Here is a 21959-nt window from a genome sequence, read left to right on the forward strand (position 1 = left end):
GAGAGAGAGAGAGAGAGAGAGAGAGAGAGAGAGAGAGAGAGATGTACAGAAGTTGCACTGTTAAAGTGATTGCTCTGCTCTGCTTTTGATAAAAATTTTTCATGTTGTATATTATTATCATGGTATACTGAAAACTGGTTCCGTTAAAATAAGGACTGCAATCAATTTATAAACCACTACACTAAACTTTTTTTGAAGCACCTTTTCTCTTATCAGCAAACTTTGATCTCTGTAGGGGTATATTCTAAATTTAGATTTATACTTAAGAGCCCAACTTTCCTTTGCTAATGATTTTACTTTAATAATTAAGACCCATATTAACTACTTAATAACAAAGTTTGTGGATGAAGAGAGGGAGTGGCAAGTGAAAATGCTAAATTTGTATTTCTTTTTAAGGTTTTTAGTAGTTTCTGTTGATCTTTAGATTTGCTAATGTCTTCATATTTCAAATTATATAAATTCTGTGTATCTCCCAGCACCCAAGCATATCACCCAAAATTATACATGGGTCACTGGCACCACAACCATCAGCAGGGTGTGGCTGCTGAGTTGCTTAACTAACTTTGGAAAGTACATGAAAGACTTGAGAGAGTCCCCTTCAGGGGACAGACTCCTTCTCCCACTTGTTATCAAAACTTGAATTCATACAGTTTAGAGGAAACAGGATTCAAGAACAAAACATCATCTTATAAAAGAAAGCAATTACTGATGTGGTTCTCATTGTGTTAGCTGAGGCATAACTGGTTCCCAAACTCACTCTAACTTTATCTAGGGATAATGGAAGAGGAGATTTCTGGATATATAAGTGCTATAAAGCTCTACTTCAAGTCCCAGAATGTGAACTTAGGTTGCTGAATGTCATTGTCTGTGAATATGAATTTTATTTAAATCTCAGCAGTTGTGTCAAATGCCCTTTTTGTAACAAACCTGTGCTCTCTATTTAGCATGGCGCACGAGAAGGTGTGTACAGTGTTCCTGTGTCTACATGTGTTTTTCTCTATATTATTTACAGTGAAAGTTGTCTATTGGGATCTGTTTTTAACTCAGCTCGCATTGATTGAGTACCTACTATGTGCTGAGCTCCGAGCCCTCAAGTACTTTGTGATCTAGAGATTTGAGAAGAGACTGAAACGTAAACAGATAGTTTCCATATAGGTTGATAAGGGCACAGCATGATAAAAGTTGTGTTACCAGATGCAGCGGGGGCAGAAAGTAGAGAGTGGAGAACTCCCTGAGAGCGAGTCAAAGTTTACCATGGGAACGTGGAGGAGAAACCTGCCTTGCCATCACTGTATCTCTGGTTTCTAATTCAGAATGTAGCATTGCCCTTTAAGGAAATGAAGCGGGAAGCTGGCATATCTAAATAAACAGAACTTGAAAGCAATCTATATTTTAGATCCTTGTAAGTAGTAAATTGATAAGGATATTGAGGATTCGATGTAATCATGTTCAAAGGGGAATTTTTTCTGAAAGGTATACCTGTATTTTTTTCCACCTGCCTTATTTTTCATTGGAAGAAAATATAAGAAAGGATAGGAGTGAATAGAATTAAATAACACTAATAAAGAACTTCAAAAAGGAATAACAAGATTACCTAGGTTTAAGATAGAGCATTTAGGTTAGGAACGTAATTTTATTTCTTTTATTACTTGACTATGGTGCTTGGGTTTGAGATGTTTCTGAGAACTCTTCTTTCCATTCTTACAGTGTTTATTCTTGATCTTTGATTTGTTCCTTGTTCTTTGCTACTTGGTTGAACATGATGCAAGGAGACTCATAAGCTTGACTGTCTAGAGGAGAAACTGAGTAGCTTTGGGCAATATGATGTAACTGCCCTCCTTGGAGACCCAGCTTCTGAGGGATGAGGACTTCTTGTGGGCAAGGATCATGTCCTCATATCTCCCCGACTCTCAGATTAGGCCTAGACAAATCCTCTGGGCCCAGCAGGTGTTCCATAAACCCCTTCTAACAAGGCCTACCCACCCACCCACCCTGAAAACTCTCTCCTTAAGGATTTGGTTAACGACCTTGGTCAAGTTCTTCCAGGAGTGCATTTTGCTGTCAGAAGGAAGTTGTAATTCTAGCCTCCAATAGTCACTTCCATGAAGATGGATGTGCTATGGATCAACTGAGAAGGCCTTGGAAATAAAAATGGGCTGGTTCAATATGCCATTTTAGCACTAGTTCATTTTGGGCTTTACTTCAAAGGGGAACAGTGCCAAGAGACTGCTGTCTTGCGGTAGGTGCATTATGTCAGTTGGGAGGTAGGACAGTCACCTGCTAGTGCTCGAAAAGATGACTGGGTTTCCAGAGACACCAGTGGCTTCCTTTACTAGTATCTATTTAGCCACTATCTATTTAGCCACTCAGAGTATACATTTTTAAAGTGAGACAGTTAATGTGCTGCTGTGTTAGTGAAAATATACAAACATGTGCCTCCTTGGGGATTTACTGTGGTCAACTGGAATTTTGCCCAAGGCTATTATTAGACATTTTCCTGCTGGTCTTGGTCCAAATGCAACATCCATTTCTTGCAGATTGATAATAGTCAGGTGTATTGAACATAGAATCAATGAATTAGTTTCTTCCACTCTTATAAGTTTGTTCTTTCACTAACCCTCCAACCCACCATTTACCTCATGCTAAACTCCTATGGAGGAAATAAATCTAAATCAAATATAAGAAAATATGTAGGTTTTTTGTTTTATTTTGGTGTCTGAGTGTATAGAAATAAAAAGAGTGCCTGTGTCTTCATTCAGGCAGTAGGGGGACTTAAAAATATTCAGTGATGCAGGGCTATAAAAGGCAACTGAGAAAAAACTCGGCCCCCTACCAACAGGATCCACAGTTAGCCAGCTGCTTATCAACTTCCATGTACAGCAATGCACCAGGTGCTGTGGAGAGAAATGTAAGAAGTAATCCATAGCCTCTGACCTTGAAGATCATTTCCATTTAACAGAAGGCAGTAGTTTGGCATGTGAAAGCATACCGGGATGTTGAAATCCCCTGAGAATGTTTTTGTAAGTTTGACTCTGTTTAACCTGATATATCCAAAATATTATTATTTCAACATGGAAACAATATAAAATGATTAATTTTATCATGTAATATAAAGGTATTTTATAATCTTTAATTTTTTCTTTTTTAATATAAAGGTATTTTCTATTCTTCTCATCCTAAGTCTGAAATCTGGCGTGTATATTATATTTGTAGCACACCTCAATTCACACTAGCCAATTTCAAGTGCTCAGTAGCCACATGTGGCTTTAGAGGGAGCTCAGACACCTGCTTAGGCCTGTGGAGGATGAGCTCTGAGAAGCCACGATGATAAATACATTTCATATTTGCATAGCACGTATAGACATGTATTTATTCATAGCTTAAAAATCACTTCATATTTTTCACTCTTATATTTTCTATGCTCTCCTATTCTGTTTTACTTAGGAGGCTGTTGCAGTAATCCAGATGAGAATAAGTTTGAAGTTATGGATGAGGCAGTGGAGGAGAAACTAGATGGATATGGGAGACATTAGGAGGTAAATGCCCCAAGATTTGGTAACTGAGTCTGAGCGTGGGGCAATATTAAGGAAGACTCAGTTTCCTGGCTCTGGTGAGTGGGTGCCATCACTGAGATGGGAGCATCAGGTGACAGCAGTTTGTGAGAGTTATGTTGGGGATACCATGGCAACTTCCATTTGGTGCGGGGTCCTTTTAATGTTTGATTTTAGAACTCAGGAGAGAGTTCTGAGCTGGAGATGTAGATCTGGGCGGCATCAGCATGCAAAAATGGAAGTGAAATTGAGGTAGTGAAGTTGATGGGACAGAAATTGAGTCAAGACAGTTTCTGGACTGGGAGGAAGTAAATGGAAATAGTTAGCAGGAGTCTCAGGATACTATAGGGTAATTCTAGAAAACAGCTGACCCTGAGCCATCCCGTCAGGGGGAAAATAGAGGAGCTGTAATTAAAGCTATTAGAAGGCTCCATCTATCTGGCTGTCTCTATATGAAATCTGGTTGAATTAATCTGCTTTATCCCAGAATCTTTCCAGGATGGAACCCTGAGAAACACCATTTAAAGGGTCAATAGAGGAAGGATCATGAAAAGAAGATGGATAGGTATTTCTCAAATATTTGGGAGATCGGGGGAGCCAAGGGCAGGGTAAGTTCCGTGAAGGGAATGTCCAGTAGAACCAAATGCATCAGAGAGATCAAATGAGATAATAAGGAAAAGTCTCCTTTGGATTTAGGAAGAGGTCAATGGTGATGTTCTAGAGAAGTGGTGGGAGCAGAGGCCCAATGGCAGTAGGTTGAGGAGCCTTTAGGAGGTAGGGAAATAGGAACTTGACTGAAAGGGGAAGCAGATAGAATGTGTAGGACCCCAAAGGTGGATAAATCAGAGTTTAGCATTGAGAGGGGCTGGATTTTATTTCTAACTTCTTTCCTTCCATTCTTCCTTCCATCTATTCAGTATGCCAAAGCTTTTGGTTGGTTAATTCTTTTAAGATGAAGCACTTCCACTTATATATAATTGGGAAAAGGCCAGTGGGGGAGGGCGAAATTGATGAGGAAAATTGATGAAGGGAATGACACTAATGCTGGAGAGGTTGGGCTCCAGTGCACAAGTGGAAGAATTGTCTTCAGGTAGGAAAAGAGACACCTCTCCCACCATGGTGGTAAGGAAGCTGGCCAGGATGTTTTGGGTAAGAATAAGTTACAAGTGGAAGGGTATTGAAAGTTGAAAGCCTCTCTTATCTGATAGCCTCTGTTGTCTTGGTCAAGGTGGAGGCAAAGTCAAACTGGCTTGATTTTGGCAGGTACAGAAGTGTAATTATGGGCTAGTCTGGGAAGTCAGGTCTAGCCCAGGGTATTTCCTCTCCAGAGGCCTCCAGGCTGGAGGTGGAGTGTATAGGGAAAGGTAGAAAGGCTGAGTTGTCCCTGATCAGATGTGCTAGTAATGAGAGGAAATGGATCTGTTCCCTTATGGCATCTGGGGCTCCACACCAACCCCTAATGTCAAGGCAGATCCAGATCTGGAGCTCTAAGGGTAACTGGACTGGCCCAGAGCAAAGGGCTGAGGCTTGGCAAGACAAGGCTTGGCTGCAGCTTGATCTCTGCTCACTTGCCACAGTCTCATTTCAACCTCAGTTTTGTCACTGAATTATTGTGTGGGCTTAAGCAAATCACTTCTTCTCTCTGGACCTCAATTCTATCACCCATGGTGGGTTGAAAAAAAAGCCCAGTTTCAAGACTGTGATTCTGGCTTCCATAGCTATGGAACAGAGTCTACTACCGTGTGCTCTGTTTGACCTGATGCTTCTATCAAAAATCAGACCTACCCCACTCCTTACCTCCTTTTCATTTTACACACCTGTTTGGGGGGGTAAAAAAAAAGGTTAAATGATCTTATAGTAAGACACGCTGGCTAAATATGAGCAACAAGTGTTCACAAAATACTTTGGAACTTTACATTGCTGTCATACAAACCACTTCTGGTGTCTTCCGCTTTATTCTTCAGATGCTTCTTCAGAAAGGTCGAATGTATTCTGAATCCTATGTTGAATGTTCTAGTCATTGTCCAAAAAAACCTATGTCGAATATCTTTTTAATGTGAACTGTAGCCTTCTAATTTATCGATTTCATAAATAAGCTCAAAATACTGGTATGTCTTAGAGATAGGTAGATTTGGTTCCAGACCACTGCAATAAAGTGAGTATCACAATAAAGTTAGTCATAATCTTTTTGCTGGTGGAAGGTCTTGCCTTCGATTTGTAAAAAACGCAACATCTGTCAGGCGCAGTAAAGCAAACTGCAATAAAATAAGGAGTGCTTGTACTGGGTTCTTTTTGAGGCACGGCAGTATGGCATTGAATTACAAGGGCCTTCTCTAACCGATGCTATCCATCTCAGCTTAATATTTAGGGTTGACATCCAACAGCGAGTAAGGCCATAGTTCTGAAACCCTGGCATCTTTTGCTGGTGCCCACATAAAGCTCCTCGGTGCCCCTTAGTGAAACAGATGTAGAAAAGGATTTATTTCGTCTGATCCCCTGGGGCAGGATGAAAAGGAGAAAGCAAGGAAGATAGGAGCAAACTAAGTCGTTGCAAGCTAGGCCTATTTTCTTCCAATAATCTCCCAGGTAACAGCCTCTGCCTTGCTAGGATCTGATTACCCGTTGCTGGCCCCAGACCATAGCATTATTGTTTTAACATTTCTACCTTCCTCTTTATCCCAGCATGAACCAGAATGTATGAGAAGCTGAGGAAGCTGACCCTGCTTGGGAATAAAGAGAGTTTAGCACTCAACAATCTTGAAGGCACACTCAAAAACACAGTGATTAGAAAATAAAGCAGTGAGCCCTGGTAGCGTGCGCCTGTGTAATAATGTGCGAGGCCACACGGGGCCAGCCTATTGAGCAGGATTCATTTTCATATAATCCTCTCCCTCCTGCCAAAGTCTTCGACTTGGCATTTTTGTTTTCCACTCAGTAATTCACGCATATCAAACCTGACATCAATATAAAAGGATGCCGAGGGTTATTTAAACTGGCATTTAAGAAAAGTAACAACAACAACAACAACAACAACAACAGCTTAATAGAAGCATCACGAATGATGTGTACAGCCTATTGCCAACCAAATGATGTAGAAAGCCTGTTCCTGGTACACACAGGCTTATATGCTTCATCTATAATGTGCCTATTCTTGACTGCAGGCACAGTCGCATAATAATACTAAATTCTATTTTATGTCCAAATTGTTTATTTATAAGGTCAATTGTTCTATGCCCGGTTCAAGGCTAGAAGTCTCACTCATTTTTTTTCCATGGTCAAGTGGACAAGTGGAACAACTATTTATAGTGCACACTGTGTTGGGCACTGTGCTGAATGCCTTACATGTGTTATCTCATTAAACCAGGCTGCAGACCTGTGAAATAGGGATTACTATTCCCCTACCATAAGTAAGGAAGCCAAGAATTAAGTAATTCCCCAAATATCGAATACTAACTGAGAAAGCTAGGATTTAAAATTAGGTTTAACCAGCTTCTAAAGCCCCCCATTTCCACTACACGCAGTTCTCCAATCAGCGAGCAAAGAATCACCTGCTCAAGCTCCCAGGTGGTTCAGAAGTAAAATGTGCTGGTATGCACTTTGAGAAATGTGGTATTTAGCTTTCCCATGTCACATTTTCTACTTTCAGGACCAGGAGTGGAAACAAATCAGATATCTAGGCTCTTTGTAATGAATTTAGAAATTCAAAGTAAATATTTTTGACCCAGCGCTTCTACTCCTAGGAAATTTGTACATAATGGCCATCAAAAACTAATATTAGGATGTTCTTAGCAGCATTATTCGTAATAACCCCAAACTGGAAACTGCCCAAATGTCTAGCAGAAGTAGAATGGATAAGTAAATTATAGTATATTCACCCAATAGAATGCTACACAGCAATGAGAATGAAGAATCTACAACTGCTTGCAAAAATATATGGGTGAATCTCACAAACAATACTGAATAAAAGAAGCCAGATACAAAAGGAGGGACACTATGCGATGCCATTTCTGTAAAATATTTTTAAAGTAGGCAAAGCTAATCTATGATGTGATGTTAGAAGTCAGGGTAGTGGAAGGAGTACAGGAAGGATGCTGGTGGTGGTTGGTTACTTTATCTGGGATGCTGTGGATATTCAGCTTGTGAAAGTTCATTGAGCTGCACACTTAGGACATGTGTGCATTTCTATATATATATATTATGCTTTAATACAAAGTTTAAAGATATTCCGACCACAATAATGGAGAGAAAGTACACTACAACATATTTTCCATTTTTGGACAATTCTGGTGAGCTGATAGATAACATTCTGTGGTGTCAGATCTTACCTAAAATTATATAGCTTTTGGCCACTAACAGAGCTTCAATGTGCTCAGGCCTTCCAAGGGGTCAGTATATTTAGCCCCAAAGAGAATATAGGTGAGCCCTTGAACTAAACTTGCCTTATTTCTAGGACCAGTTAAGCCCGAGTCAGGTAATCTGTGAATTAAAGTCCATGGCACCCAGTCCATATGCTTTTTCTAACAATGGCCTGACATTGGAGGGAATCAGCTTCTAGACTCAGAAAGAAGTGGATGGAATTGGTTAGCTAGTAAGAGTGCCTAAGGATAATCCTGCTGTAGGGAAAATTCTAGAAAAAAAAAAAACTGGCTTCAAGCCATCTGATCAGTTGTTTTAAAGGAAAGAAAAATAGAAGAGTTGTAATTAAAGCTATTTATTAGAATCCTCCCTATATTTGCCTACCTCTATATGAGATCTGCTTAAATTAATCTACTGTATCCACAGTCTTCCAGGATGGAGCCCCGAGGAACAACATTTAGCGAGCCAATAGAGAAAGGGTCATGAAAAGAAGACGGGTATTTCTGAACTGCATGGGAGATCTAGGTCCATGAGCAAAGCAACCACCTCTGGTAGTTGCACTTACAGAGTGTTTCTGTGAAACACTGTTTTTATTAAAGAAGTCATCCATTTTGCAGGATCAGTCTTCTTTGGAAAATCTTTCTTCTTTGGAACATCTTTTGCGGCTCAGAAAAAAAAAAAGGTTTCATTATTGAAATAGCAAATACCTCAAGCTGAGACATGTTAGAAATATCCATACTTCTATCTAACCGTATAGCAAACCTCCTGCACTGCATAATTTGTTCTAATGCTTGTTTCTTCTCATCTTCAGCAATATTTTCTATATGTCTTCTAAATATATTTGCTGACAAAGGAATGCATTTTAGTTTGCTATCAATTTTTTTCCTACACATTAGAGCCGCCAGTTTTACTGTGGCATGAAGAGCAAGTGTTTCTGCAATGGTATGAGACTTTTGGTTTTCCTCTATTGAATTATGGAAACTCGAAAAAGACTTCTAAACCTTTATCATTCCGTGTAACAGTATTTTGCAAACTGCTGGAATGAGTATCGTATATCTTGAAACCTTGCTGAAAAAGTGAGAGGCTTGTTTAATGTTCTGGATGCTTCATTTTTAAGTATCTTGGTAATTACAATAGCTTTATGCCATCATTAGCTAATATCTCAAGGTACAAGATATGCTCCAGGTGAGGTTCAGTGCTAATGGTAGCAGATATTTCAAATAGTCTTTGTGATAATTTTCAATTCAGCTGTCTCCTTGTCAAGTGTGATTAGGTGGTCATTGTTCATACCACCTGGTCATGTGGTGAACATGGCACTCATTGCAGGGAGTAGAAGGGTCAGCTCTGCCACTTTCCTGTTGTTTACCTCTTCTTGTGTTATCTTTGCTTCCCCGTTTCATTGCAGGAAATGTTTTAAGTCACCTGCTGATCTTGTGAGTATTGGTTTAGTTGAACTAGATAATGTGATCCATGAATGTACTTATCCAGATCCAGGTGAGCTGCATTATGTTGCAGTAAGCTGAAAGTACATGAAAATGTCAAGGGACCCAGGTCCTCCTTTTCTATACTACATCTTGCATTCTTCCTTGAAGACACCTTATATATTTTCTGTTGACAAAGATGGAGCACCAGTGTAAATCCGTATGTTAGAAATAGATAGTAGTAATGCTTCCTTCTTTGTTTGTTTGTTTTTTTAACATGAAAAATAAATCTAAGTGTTGCTCTCTAAAGGATTGTTTTGCCTATTCCACATTAGAAAACCTGGTCTTACTATTCTAAATCTTGCTCTTGGATCCATCCATGAGGGAGAGAACTTCATTTTCAGACTGCATGTTTGGCCCCATGTAGAAATGCTTTTCTGAACTGCTTTTTGGTTCTGGGGCTCTGCCTCGCACGGAGGGTGCTACTGAGATAAACATAAAAAATGGGATTGTCTTTATGGGGGGAGGAGCTATTGTTGAGTGTATGGTGTCACTACAAAATCACTCCACCTTCCCCTTATAGAGGCACCATGGGAGGAATTTCTGTAAAATTCAACATCAGGAAATGCTGTGCTTCTCCTTAATAGCTATTTTGGTGTTTTTGCTTAAGGACGATATTAACTTTGTCTTTTTCTTTGCTTTGACTGCTGGGAGCTGAAAGCCATTTAGTGGCTCACCTCTTTGAAATGTTGATGGACCATGATAGGCATTCCTATGTGCTCATTGCACCCCTGACCTTTTTTTGAAATCCATATTTTCCCCCTTACCCCATATCTTGCGACTATTATTTTAAACTTTCAAATTTTGTTTTAAAAGTCACCTGAAGTACTTCGAGGAAGGAGATGGGATATGAATAAGATATAAGATTGTTATTGATATTCATTATAAATTCTTTATGCTCAGTTGCCTAAGGAAAAAAATGATTTAGGGTGTGGAATTTTTCAACTCTAGGTAAGGATGATTATTTTCTGTTGTTAATGGCATCTGTGCATTTCATGAATCTAAGATGCCATTAATTATAAGATGAACTTCCATTTTAGAGGTGTTAAAATGTCAGAAAATTGCCAATACTGATTTTTTAAAGTAATTAATTTTTTTTATAGTGACATTGGTTAATGAAATCCAATAAGTTTCAGCTGCACACTTTAACAGTAAGGCATATATATATTTACACTGCGTGTTCGCCTCTCATAATTAGATTTCTTTCTGTCACCACATATATGACCCCCTTTACTCCATTACCTCTCCCCTTCCACTGGTAACCACTAGTCTATTGTCGATGTCCATGAGTGTTTGTTTGTCCTGTTCATTTGTTGCTTTTAGATTTATATCCCACATATAAGTGATATCGTGTGATTTTCAACTTTTTCTATCTGGCTTATTTCTCTTAGCATGATTATCTCGAGGTCCACCTATGTCGCAAATGGCAGTATTTCATCTCTTCTAATGGCTGAGTAATATTCCATTGTATATATATACCACAGCTTCTTTAGCCAATCATCTGTCATAGGATACATTGGTCGCTTGCATGTCCTGGCCACGGTGAATAATGCTGCTATGAACATCGGTGTGCAAATATCTTTTTGGATATGGGTTTTCAAGTCTTTGGGGTAAATACCCAGTACAGGGATTGCTGGATCATATGGTAAATCAATTCTTAGTTTTTGAGGAATCTCTATACTGTTTTCCATAGTGGCTGAACCAATTTGCAGTCCCACCATCAGTGTATGAGGGTTCCATTTTCTCCACATCCTCTCCAGCATTTGTTATTACTTGTCCTGTTGATTATAGCCATTCTAACAGGTGTGAGATGGTATCTCATTGTGGTTTTGATTTGCATTTCTCTAATAGCTAGCCATGTTGAGTATCTTTTCATATGTTTGTTGGCCATTTGTATGTCCTCTGGGAGAAGTGTCTGTTCAGATCCTAGGCCCATTTTTTGATTGGATCGTTTGTTTTTTTGTTGTTATTGAGTCATATGAGTTCTTTGTGTATTTTGGATATTAGACCCTTATTAGAGACGTTGCTTGCAAATATATTTTCCCATTCTGATGGTTGTCTCTTTACCTTGTTGACGGTTTCTTTTGCTGAGCAGAAGCTTTTTAGTTTGATGTAGTCCCATTCATTTATTTTTGCTTTTACTTCCCTTGGCTTTGAGGTCAAATTCATAAAATTCTCTTTAAGTCCAAGGTCCTTGAGTTTAGTTCCTATGTTTTCTTCTATGCATTTTATTGTTTCAGGTCTTATATTCAGGTCCTCAATACATTTTGAGTTAATTTTGGTGTGTGGTGACAATACTGATTTTAAGACAACATTTCTTGTAAGACTCCCTCCTAATCTCAGAAATGTTAAAATGTGGAGGGAAATGTACATTTTAGAATCAATGAAATGTGGTATTATTTATAGTACTGAGAGTCTTCCACGTATTTGAAATCCAGTGCTGTGGGTTAGGAAGGTGGACGCATGGGGGGATGGGAGATTACAGCATATGGGTGGTTAGCATTTTAAGAAAGTCTGTATTCCTAGGACATAATTCTGATCCCTGATTGTTGGAAGGGCAGTAATTGCTAGCCTGACCTAGATGTGGCTGTTCACACATTGGTTTTAAAAAATAAAGGGACTCTAGGCAAAGTTGGAAAATGCATTTTTAAAATGCTATTTAATATAATTTTTAATTGTGCTATTGTTTTGCTTTTAACTAACTTCAAAATACTTGTTCACAAAAATAGAAAAAACGAGCAAAGGACAGATTATTCTCAGAAGAAAACACGAATGCCTAATAAACATTTGAAAAATGTTCAATCTTTCTTGTAATCAAAATAATGCAAATTGAAACAGCATGATACCATTTTTTGGTCTATAAAATTGACAACAACAATACTCAATGCCAGTGAGATGGCAGCAAGATAGGTGCTTTCATACATTGTAATGTGAATATAAATGATACAGCTTTTGTAGAAAGTAATTTACCAATATATGTTAAAATGTTCTTCAAATATTTATCTTTGAAATGTTCATACCCCTTATCTAAGTAATTCAGCTCCTAGACATCTATCCTAAGGAAATAATCAGAGGTTCAGAATTATGTTTAGAATGTTATTTATATTAGTAAAAAGTAAACAACTTAATATTTAACAACAGAAATATTTAAATAAATTGTGGTTTTTCTATTCAGTGGAATCTTTTACAGCTATCAAAATTAGTGAGAGTTTCATGAAAATATCTGTACCTTCTCATTTTGCTGTGAACCTAAAAATGCTCCAAGAAAAGGTCTGCTAATTAAAAAAATACTTAGGCTGAAGACTATTTAAATGATGTGATAAAATAATCATGATACATTGAGTGAAAAAAAACTGTCTATGCAGTATTAAGATTCCAGAGTTGTTAATATGTATATATGACATATCAGAAGGCCAGAAAACAAATACAGAAAGCATTAACAATGATCGTATTTGGGAGGTAGAATTCTTGGTGAATTTTGCTATCTTCTCTTTATTTTTGTAAATATTTTGTAGTATATACTATGATGATGATAAGAAAAATGGATAAGTGCATTTATTTGAGTTTAATCTTTATTAGTAATCTTTATCAATAATCATTCTCTCTCCAGTTCTTTCCTTTGTCAATAATCATTCTCTCTCCAGTGACTTTAAATTTCCCTATTTAACAAATGTTTATTGAGGACCTTCTGTTATGCCAGGTATTGACCAAGGAAGTAGGGATATAGCGGTGAATAGGACAGACTCAGGCCCTGCTTTCTTGGAGTTTCCATAGTAGCTAGGGGAGACTGGCCATAAATATACAATGTTTCCTCATCAGACAACTAGGACCTCTCTTCAGCCTGCATTTGTGCCCTTAGCTGAATGAATGAACCTCGTCGAGTGGCTTTAAAGATCATATATATTCTGACAGCTTCTTAACCTGTATCTCTGGTTTAGTTCCCTGTCCCAAATTCCAGACTTGCACATCCATCTGCCTCTTGAACATCTCCACTTGGAAATCTAATAGACATGTCAAACCAAATGTGTGAGAATGGAATTCTTGATCTCCTCATCCCTGTCCCTCCCACTATCAAACCTATTCTTCCAAGGTCTTTCAGATCTTAGGGCAATGAACTTTCAAGTTCTTTAGGCCAGTAACTTTGGAGTCATCCTAAATCCTCTCATTCTTTCACACTCTGCATCCAGTCAATCCCAAATTTTATTTCTTGAAAACCTATCCAGAATCTGACTACTTCTCACCACTTCCACAGCTTGTCACCCTGGCCCCAGCCTTCAATTACGCTTGCTTGACTATGATACCAAGTACCTAAGTGGTTTTCTTGCTTCTGCCTTTGACCTCTTACAGTTTATTCTCAGCACAGCAGCCACATGGTCCTGTTAAAACGAGGTTAGATTATATTACTCCCTATTCAAAACTCTAATGTCTCCCATCTCCTTAGAATTAAAGCCAGTGTTTACAGCATCCTAAAAACCCCACACTACTGGGTGCCTTTCATCCCTTTCCTTCTGCCTCACTTCTCTGCCCACTACTGTTCCTTTTTTCTCACATCTCTAGACATACTGGCCTTCTTGTTATTCCTGGAAGAAGCCGGACATGCTCCTGCCTCAGGGCCTTTGCACTTGCTGTTTACTCTGCCTGGAGTGTTCTTTCGCTAAATAGCTCAATTGAGTCTTTATATATTTACATATATATCGACTTATTTGGCTATTCTATTGATAGTTATACCCCCAACATGCCCTATCCCCATTCCTTGCCTTATTTTTATAGCACTTAACATCTTTTAACATACTACATATTTTGCATTCTTCTTTGTTGTTTATTATCTTTAAGCATCATAATGGCAGGTTTTTTTTTTCTTTTGCCTGTTTTATTCCCTGATGTGTCCTCAGAACCTAAAACAGTGCTTGGCACACAGCAAGCTTTCAAATAGTGTTTGTTAAATGTTGAAAAAAATAAATAGTGGGTAGATCCTATGAAGACAATTTAAATTGTTTTTAAAAGTTTGAACGAGTTTTAAATGTTCCGTATGCCTGAGAATAATATAATTTAACAATTAGTTTATAGGTAATTGTTATTTTTCAAAGTATTTCTCTTTTCCTGTTAGACACTTCTTTTTCTCCATATTTGGGGCACCTGATCCTTGATTAAGTTTTCTACATCTCTGAATTCATGGGAGAGGACATAATTCACTTTTCAATTGATCTCTGTGCTTCTAGCATGCCTCGTTGACATCTGCGAGCTAACATTTATTGAGGTGGACATCATACTGTTGTATATACTATATCAGTCAAGGCCCAATCAGGACACAGATGGCTTGTTCTAAAGAGGAAATTTAAAGGTAGTCTAATAAAAGGACTATTTATAAAGGTGTGGGCAGGGTTTAAGGAAACTTCAAGGGGTAGCATTCCCTCTTAGGCATGAAGGGACAAGGGGAGAGTGTGATTATCAGAACTTCGCAGAGCCCTCTATAAAGAGGGCCCCCTTACAGGAGCTATGGGTTTCAGTAAAAGGACAGAACCAACATACTGCCTCCTAGAATGTAGGAAGCCAGGGAGACAAATACCCTGAGCTTACTCTTGTCCTGCCCTCTAGTGTTTTGCATGCTTTCCATGGACCCAACACAAGTGGAAGCAGGAAGGCAACAGAGCCCATTGGTGCAGTCTATATAGGAAGCCATACAGAGAAGAGAACGGTAGGAGGAGAGTGGATTCTGGAGAGGCAAAAGAGGATAGTAATCACTCACACATTGTTTCATTTACTCCTCACCATAGCTTCATGAGATATATAATTTTTATTATTCCCCTTTTATAGATGAAGATACTGAGAGAAAGGTTAAGAATCAGCAATTTTCTAAAAACCCAATTTAAAAAATCAAATGGATATTGAATAGTGAACTAGGATTTGAACTCAGGCATGTCTGACCGGATTGCCCCACTGTAATTAAGGATAGCTTAGCTTAAGCAAGCAATTATGTGGTGGTCATCACCATCAGCAGACTATGCTAAATTCTGAGTGGATGATTAGCTTGCTATCTGCTCCATCCAGTTGTCAGTGATGCATATAGCATAAGAACAGGTTCTACTGACCATTTTTTATACTCAAGTAATGCTGGCATTGTACATTGTATATAGTGCTTAATAGCTTTTGTTTTAAGTAAATACTTGACAATGTCCAATTAAACACATTCTGCTAATGAAATGCTCAATATCTAATGTCTTCCCCTTTAAAAAGCCTGATGGGAATATGGCTTTGGTATGTTACTATGGTGCAGTTTTACATAATCAGAACTTGCATGACAAACGGGCAACATATTCACATGCAGTGACTGGGTGTTCTGAATCTTTAATAAGATAGGGAGAAGTTTAATTGCAGTCTAGCTCTAAGTCTATGGTCTTTCAAGGTCCCTGCACATGTGAGGTCCAGGGTGCTGGGCCAGGGCTTTTTAACCTTTTAAACTCCTCGCTCCTTCTGTCAAACATAAAAATTTCATGTGCCTCCCTAATCCGAATTTGTAATATGGCTTCCTAGGTGGGTATAGTCTCTCCTCTCATGATCTCTACACGTCCAGAGGCTTCATTTTTATGACTTGTGCATTGAATATGGCTTTTCAAACTAATACCTTCTCCTATTCTAAAATGGCCACCCTTCACCTTTAGGGATTGCTGCCCCAGAGCCAATTCTGTTCCTTCCTTTCTCTCCCCTATTTATTCACCCTCCAACCATCTAGATCATATGAAACACAGAGCATGTGCTAGTAGACACTTAACAACGTGAGCTGCCCCTTTCCTCCTTTCATTCTCAGTTTCTGTGCCAGGGTAGCCTTAAAAGAATCCTTCATCTCTTGAGCTAACTTTAGTGGGTGTCAGATCCTTTACACCAGGACAGTCAAATTAGAATACGCAGCTCGTAAGTCCTGAAAAGGGGATTTGAACCCCAGTTTTGTGGCTATGGAGCCCCTGCTCTTGTCACCACACTCTTTTTCCGTATTACAAATGCTTCTCTGGTTCACTACGGCCCACAAGGTCACCTTAATGTATCTGAAAAAAAAACAAAAAACAAAAAACAATAATGGACTTAAATTTCCTGAATCCATGTCCCAAGTCTTGGTCTGCTTTCAGGTCCCTGAATGGGAGGGTGGGGGTTAAGAAAGTCTCAGGCATTTGGGAGGTCTCCAAACAACTCTGGGGCAGGATGCCAGCTTCCAGGGCGGAAGGTGCTACAATGGGAAGAGGGGGGAGGGGTGGGGATGGAGCGGGAGGGGGCGGGAGGGGGCAGGGCAGGATCAGTTCTTGGCAGTGCAGAGAACGGGTTGGGGGCTCCTCCAGGACAGGACTGGTCTTATCCCTACTTCTATCCCTAGTTCTAAGATAGTGCCTAACATACATTTGAAAGAGTGAGTGAATAAATGAATAGCAGAAGTGGGTCACAGCCCCTCTTCAAATGGATGGATCATTTTGCAGTTGAGCCTTTCCAGGTTGAGGAACACCTGTCTCTATCTCTAAGAAACAATCCATATCCAACAATATGAATAATGTTTACAGTGAATCATCAACTTCAGCTTTAAAAATACCAGAGATGATGTAGTGATGATCATGGTAATGACATAGTTCAAAGATTACAAATGGACAACTCTGTATTGCATTTGCTCTGTTTACAAAAATACCGCTCGCTTTGTCTTTCTCTGTCTGGAGAGAGTGAGGTTTTCATTTTAAGAGGCTGACTAAAAAATGCAGAGCCACTTCCTGGGCGGGCTTCCAAGTGACTACATCTTTCTCACAGCAGCTCCCCAGAGCCCCAGCCCCAGCTGTCTGGGGCGGGGCCTCCAGCCATTGGTGGCTGTTGGAGCTACCACAGGAGCAGTTATCTGCAGCCCGCCAGAAATGCTGTGCTTTTAGGCCCTCCCAGGGAGCAAATAACATCTTTGGCCTTTGCACTGAAGAGACATCAGAGTTTGTGATTGGCCACACTGGTGTGTGTGAAATACAGGAGATGTCTGCCACAGTGCTGAGTATGCCATTTCTTCCAGCTGAGTGCCCTAGGGTATGGGTAAGTCTTAATGCTTGAAGGCTGCTCTTGTTGGTTGTGAAATGTTCAAAGCTGAGCATTGTGACTTTCCAAGGACATGACTTGGCATATTTCTTAATTCTGCTGAGCCTCAGTTTCCTTTTCTGTGAAATGGAGATGGCATTGGATCCTATACTGTAGAAGGGTAGAATGCCTATAGAAGGATCTAGCCATCACAGGGTGTTGTGAGGCCTAAAAGATAACATATCCAGAGTACCTCATCTGGTACCTGGTATATAGTAGACACTAAAAAGCTCTTATTATTTCTGAAGCATCAGTCAAAAAAAGGTTTCAGCGACATTGTCCTTGTTTTCATTTCTAGCAGTACAATATTTCTCTGAAAGACTCAGTGGATATATTCTACTTCTGAATCATACCTGTGTAGCCAACAGAAATAAAACTTCAGGGGAAGTTAGTGCCAAAGGAAAGTTTGTCAGACTATATTCCCTTTCTCTTTTTCCCTTCTAGACCCTGACTGCACCTGCCCCATTTGCAGATGAAACCAGCTGCCAGTGCCAAGCACCCCATGAAAAACTGACCATTGCTCAGGCTCGCTTAGGAACACCAGGTGAGGCTGTACTTCTTGTTCTCCGAATGGGCCCTGCCTTGACATCCAAAGTAGCAGAAAGGCCCAACATTATTCGAGCAGCACTCACTTTCAATCGGAGAGTTGAATTTAGAGATATAGCACAGCACAAGAAGGATAAGTCTAACAGTAATAAACTCAGCAAACGAAAGTAGCCATGTAAAAGGTGCAACGGGGAGACTGGAGTTGGAGCCCCAACTCTGTCATTTTTATAGCCTTCCAAGAACAATCTGAATCTGTTTCCTCATGTGTAAACAGGGACGATGATAACCTGCTTCACAAGGTTTTTGTGACAACTAGGCTCGGTTAAAAATATCAAAGCCTTTTTTAAACCATGAAGGCTTATACAGACCTAAGCTACTCTAATTATTATCACTTTTAAAAGTCTGTGTTTTAAAAAAATTTCTCCAAGTGCGCCTTAAATTAAAGCTTTTTACAGCATCTCATCAAAGATATAACAAAACAATGTTGAACAAAACGTTGGACTCTGCTCTAGCTGTTTGTTTATTTGTCCACTCCTTTTGTGTATACCAGGCTGGATAGGGAAGAGATTTAAAACGAACTATATATAAGGTACCATCTCTGTTTCCCAGGAGCTTCTCTATAATTGAAGAGACAAGACAACTAGATATAAAATAAAACCCACTAGCAGCATGCATGCATATGCTTACGGGTTAAATTCTGCAACATAGACAATAACTGACAGTTTTAAGAAGGGCAGAGTCATTTGGCCTGGAGCAGCCAGACAACAGCTGGTAATAGACCTTAGCTGATCCTTTTGGGAGAAGTAAGATTTGGACTATGTGGGCAGAAAATGGAACAGTATTCTGAGCAAGTGGAACAGGAATAGCGAAGGCACGGAAATAGACAGCTGTGTAGCAGTAAATGAATGGCATTCCAGTTCGTTGGGATGGAGTGGAAAATAAGACTGGTTAGCAGATAAACTTTGAGCCATTTAAGATGGCTCAAAAACAAACATCCCAAATTCAATAGAATCCATTATCAGTTTTCTTAATGATAATAACGATGGATATTTATTAAGTGTTTACTATCAGTAAGTTCTTTATATGTACCATGTCATTTCACTGTCACAACTCCATGCGCTTGATACTTTTAGTATTTCACAGATGAGAAAATAAAAGCTTTAGAGAAGCTGAATGTGCGCAGGGTTATTCAGCTAGTAAGCTGCAGTGGTTCTCACATTTGAGCCTGCATAAGAATCACCTGGAGGGCTATTGTTAAAACACAGATGGCTGGGCCTCACCCGCTGAGTTTCTGATTCAGTCCAACTGGGGTGGGACCTAAGAATTTCCCTCTCTAACAAGTTCCCAAGTGATGCTTCTGCTGGGGGAGGAGGCAAGAAAACTAAAATGTTAAATCAGGCTACATTCAGAGACTGCAATATGCTGATCGGTCCTGCAGCCGGGCCACAGGACACCTGCAGAACAAAGGAAGATTTCTGCTGGGATTTCTAACAACCCATTTCCCCACATTGTGAAGGGAAAACAGGAAAACAGAGTCTTAAGTTGCTCTCTACACAAAATAAAATCGTTCATTCCCTCTGTCTAAAACCATGGGGAACCTATGGATCAAAGGCTGGGAACTGCCAGCAGGCCTTTCACGCTACATATTCTTACCTTTTCACGCTGCATGCCCTTATCCTTTCTCACTGTATGGCCATTCTATCAAAGGAAAATGGGTAAACAAAATCTTTACACTGTATAGCAGAAACTAAGAATGACATATAAACTGGATTCCCCGAACACTCAGGGTCCCTCTCAGTGTCTTTACTCTGTCCCTCGCCATCACTGTCTCTGTGCCTTTCTCTGTCTGTGTCTCTGAGTCTCTTTTAGGCTCTTTTGCTCCCTGCCTCTGAGAGACCACGCTGTGTCTATGGAGTGTTACCCCTTCTCACTAAACTTTCCTTTTGACTCTAACTTTGGCATCTTTGAATTCTTTCTTGTGCTCAAAGAATCCTCTCTCTCAGTGCAGGCCGACCAGGGGAAATTCACCCCGTCCTGTATCACTTGGAGAACCATTCCTAAGTGGTGAAGCTGGGATTTCATTTCAAACCTGTTTGTGTTCAAGTTTGTTCTGTAATCACAATACTCTGCCTCCTCTTTAAGATACAGCAGGTTCTCGACTAATGTTGTTTTTTTCAATGTTGTTTTGTGATATCGTTGATGAGATGCTGTAGGAACCTAACTCTTGTTTATGTCAATTAGCCTATGGTAAAATTGATTTCATTATACATCGCTTCACTTAAAGTTGCAGAACCTATTGACAATGTTAAGTGAGGACTTTAGGTTGGAGAGAAGTTCAGAGAGCGGGACAAGTTAGTAAGCTTTTTTTGTGGCTTCCTTTGAGAAAGCAAGAAGTGGCTTGGGGCAGCTAAAGTTCGGAGCAGCTAAAGCAATTGTTCCCAGATTTTGGTGTGCAAAGAATCAAGTTTGTTAAAGAAGCAGGTTTCCTGCCCTCTGTCCCCCTACCCCTAAAATCTGGGATGAGGCCCAGGTATCTGTATTTTTAATGAACGGCCCAGATAAATCCAAAAGATGAAATGAAAGTCTAGGTAGTTATGAAGCGAACGAATTTGCCCTAAAGTTAAAGGATGAGCCACAGGCCCAAGAGAAAAGGACCCTGCTTTTCAAATGAAAGGAAAGGGAAGTCAAACTTACTCTACATCTGCCAGGTGCTCTGCCCTGTATTCTGTCTCATTTAGTCTTTGCAAAAACTGCGTGTGATGGTTATCATCTTGTCCTTTCTACAGATGAGGCAAATGAGACTCGGAGAACTGAAAAGTTACTTGTCAAATGTCCTAGCTGACTGGGTAGAGCTAGGATTCAACCCCAAGTCCCTTTCACCTCAAACCCCCACTTTGTCCATCACAATGGGCTGCCTGCCCTGTGGAGCACCGGTCACAGCAGACCACGGAGCTCATTGAAAACATACTCAGGCTCTGAACTGGAGGGTGGAAGGTATGTTAACAAGACAAACAGTAGCACTGATCTTCTGCAGTAGCGGGGCTGTCTGTCATGCTCACTTCTGTATCACCAGCACTTAGAGGTATACTTGTTAAGTACTGTGTGCTCAGTAAATATTTCGTGACTGAATGAATGGATGGAAGTTTAGGACAAGAGAGGGAGCTTGTCCTGTGGAAGTAGAATCAGAGAGAGTTGGTCTGATGCTTTGAGCCAGCATCAAACTAATTGGGTGAGATTTGGCAGCTGCGTGTTGTCTAACTACCAGGCAGTTTAAACCCCAAGAATCAAGCTAGAATATGATGGTGGTGTATTTTCAAATACCTGTGTCACTACAGGAGGAGGGAGATGGAGCAAAGGCGAACTCAATCTTAGAAGGGACATTCTCCTCCCTCCCCTTTTTTTTGGAATCTCAGGCGATGACCCTGGGAAGTTATCCAAGAGAATTTGTGATGTTGATGGCACCTGGCCCAGGAAACTTCTGTTAGAAATTCCTTTATTTAGAACTTCTAATATCAGCATTAAAATGTGACAGGAACTTAGTTCTTTGATTACCTAGAAGGCACATATTAGTCTTAGACCTGGCTCTGACAGCCATTGTTTTATTAGAGCAGTGGTCCTCAGACTTCAGAGTATTAAGAATTTTCTGGAGGGCTTGTGAAAGCAGACTGCTTGGCTCCACCCTCGGAGTTTCTGATTCACTAGGTCTGGGGCAGGGCTGGAGAATCTGCATTTCTAACAGGTCCCTGCTGATGCTGATGTCACCTGTCCTGGGACCACACAGCAAGAACCACTGCTTAAGAGTAACTAGATCCAAATATCATGCTAAGTGAAATAAGTCAGATGGAAAAGTAGAGAACAATATAATTTCACTCATATGTGGGATATAAAACTGAAAGCAACAAGCAAACAAAAGACAGACAAACAAACAAAAACT

At 39.8% G+C, this 21959-nt stretch overlaps 1 protein-coding gene across 3 annotated transcripts in view; it reads left to right on the top strand.

Annotated features, from left to right (window-relative positions):
* PCYT1B (phosphate cytidylyltransferase 1, choline, beta) overlaps positions 1-21959 on the top strand; it is a 79470-nt gene that overhangs the window by 4615 nt on the left and 52896 nt on the right. The window contains exons 1-2 of one of the 3 annotated variants that reach the window (XM_011382452.2): positions 17247-17437; positions 17924-18023. In XM_011382452.2, the coding sequence (XP_011380754.1) occupies positions 17381-17437; positions 17924-18023 (157 nt within the window). In that variant the 5' untranslated portion in view covers positions 17247-17380. Of the gene's footprint in view, positions 1-17246; positions 17438-17923; positions 18024-21959 lie in introns of those variants that run through there. The other 2 variants (XM_023524573.1, XM_011382451.2) reach the window with 2 other exon arrangements.

Source organism: Pteropus vampyrus, unplaced genomic scaffold, assembly GCF_000151845.1.
Source record: "Pteropus vampyrus isolate Shadow unplaced genomic scaffold, Pvam_2.0 Scaffold476, whole genome shotgun sequence".
Taxonomy (NCBI): domain Eukaryota; kingdom Metazoa; phylum Chordata; class Mammalia; order Chiroptera; family Pteropodidae; genus Pteropus; species Pteropus vampyrus.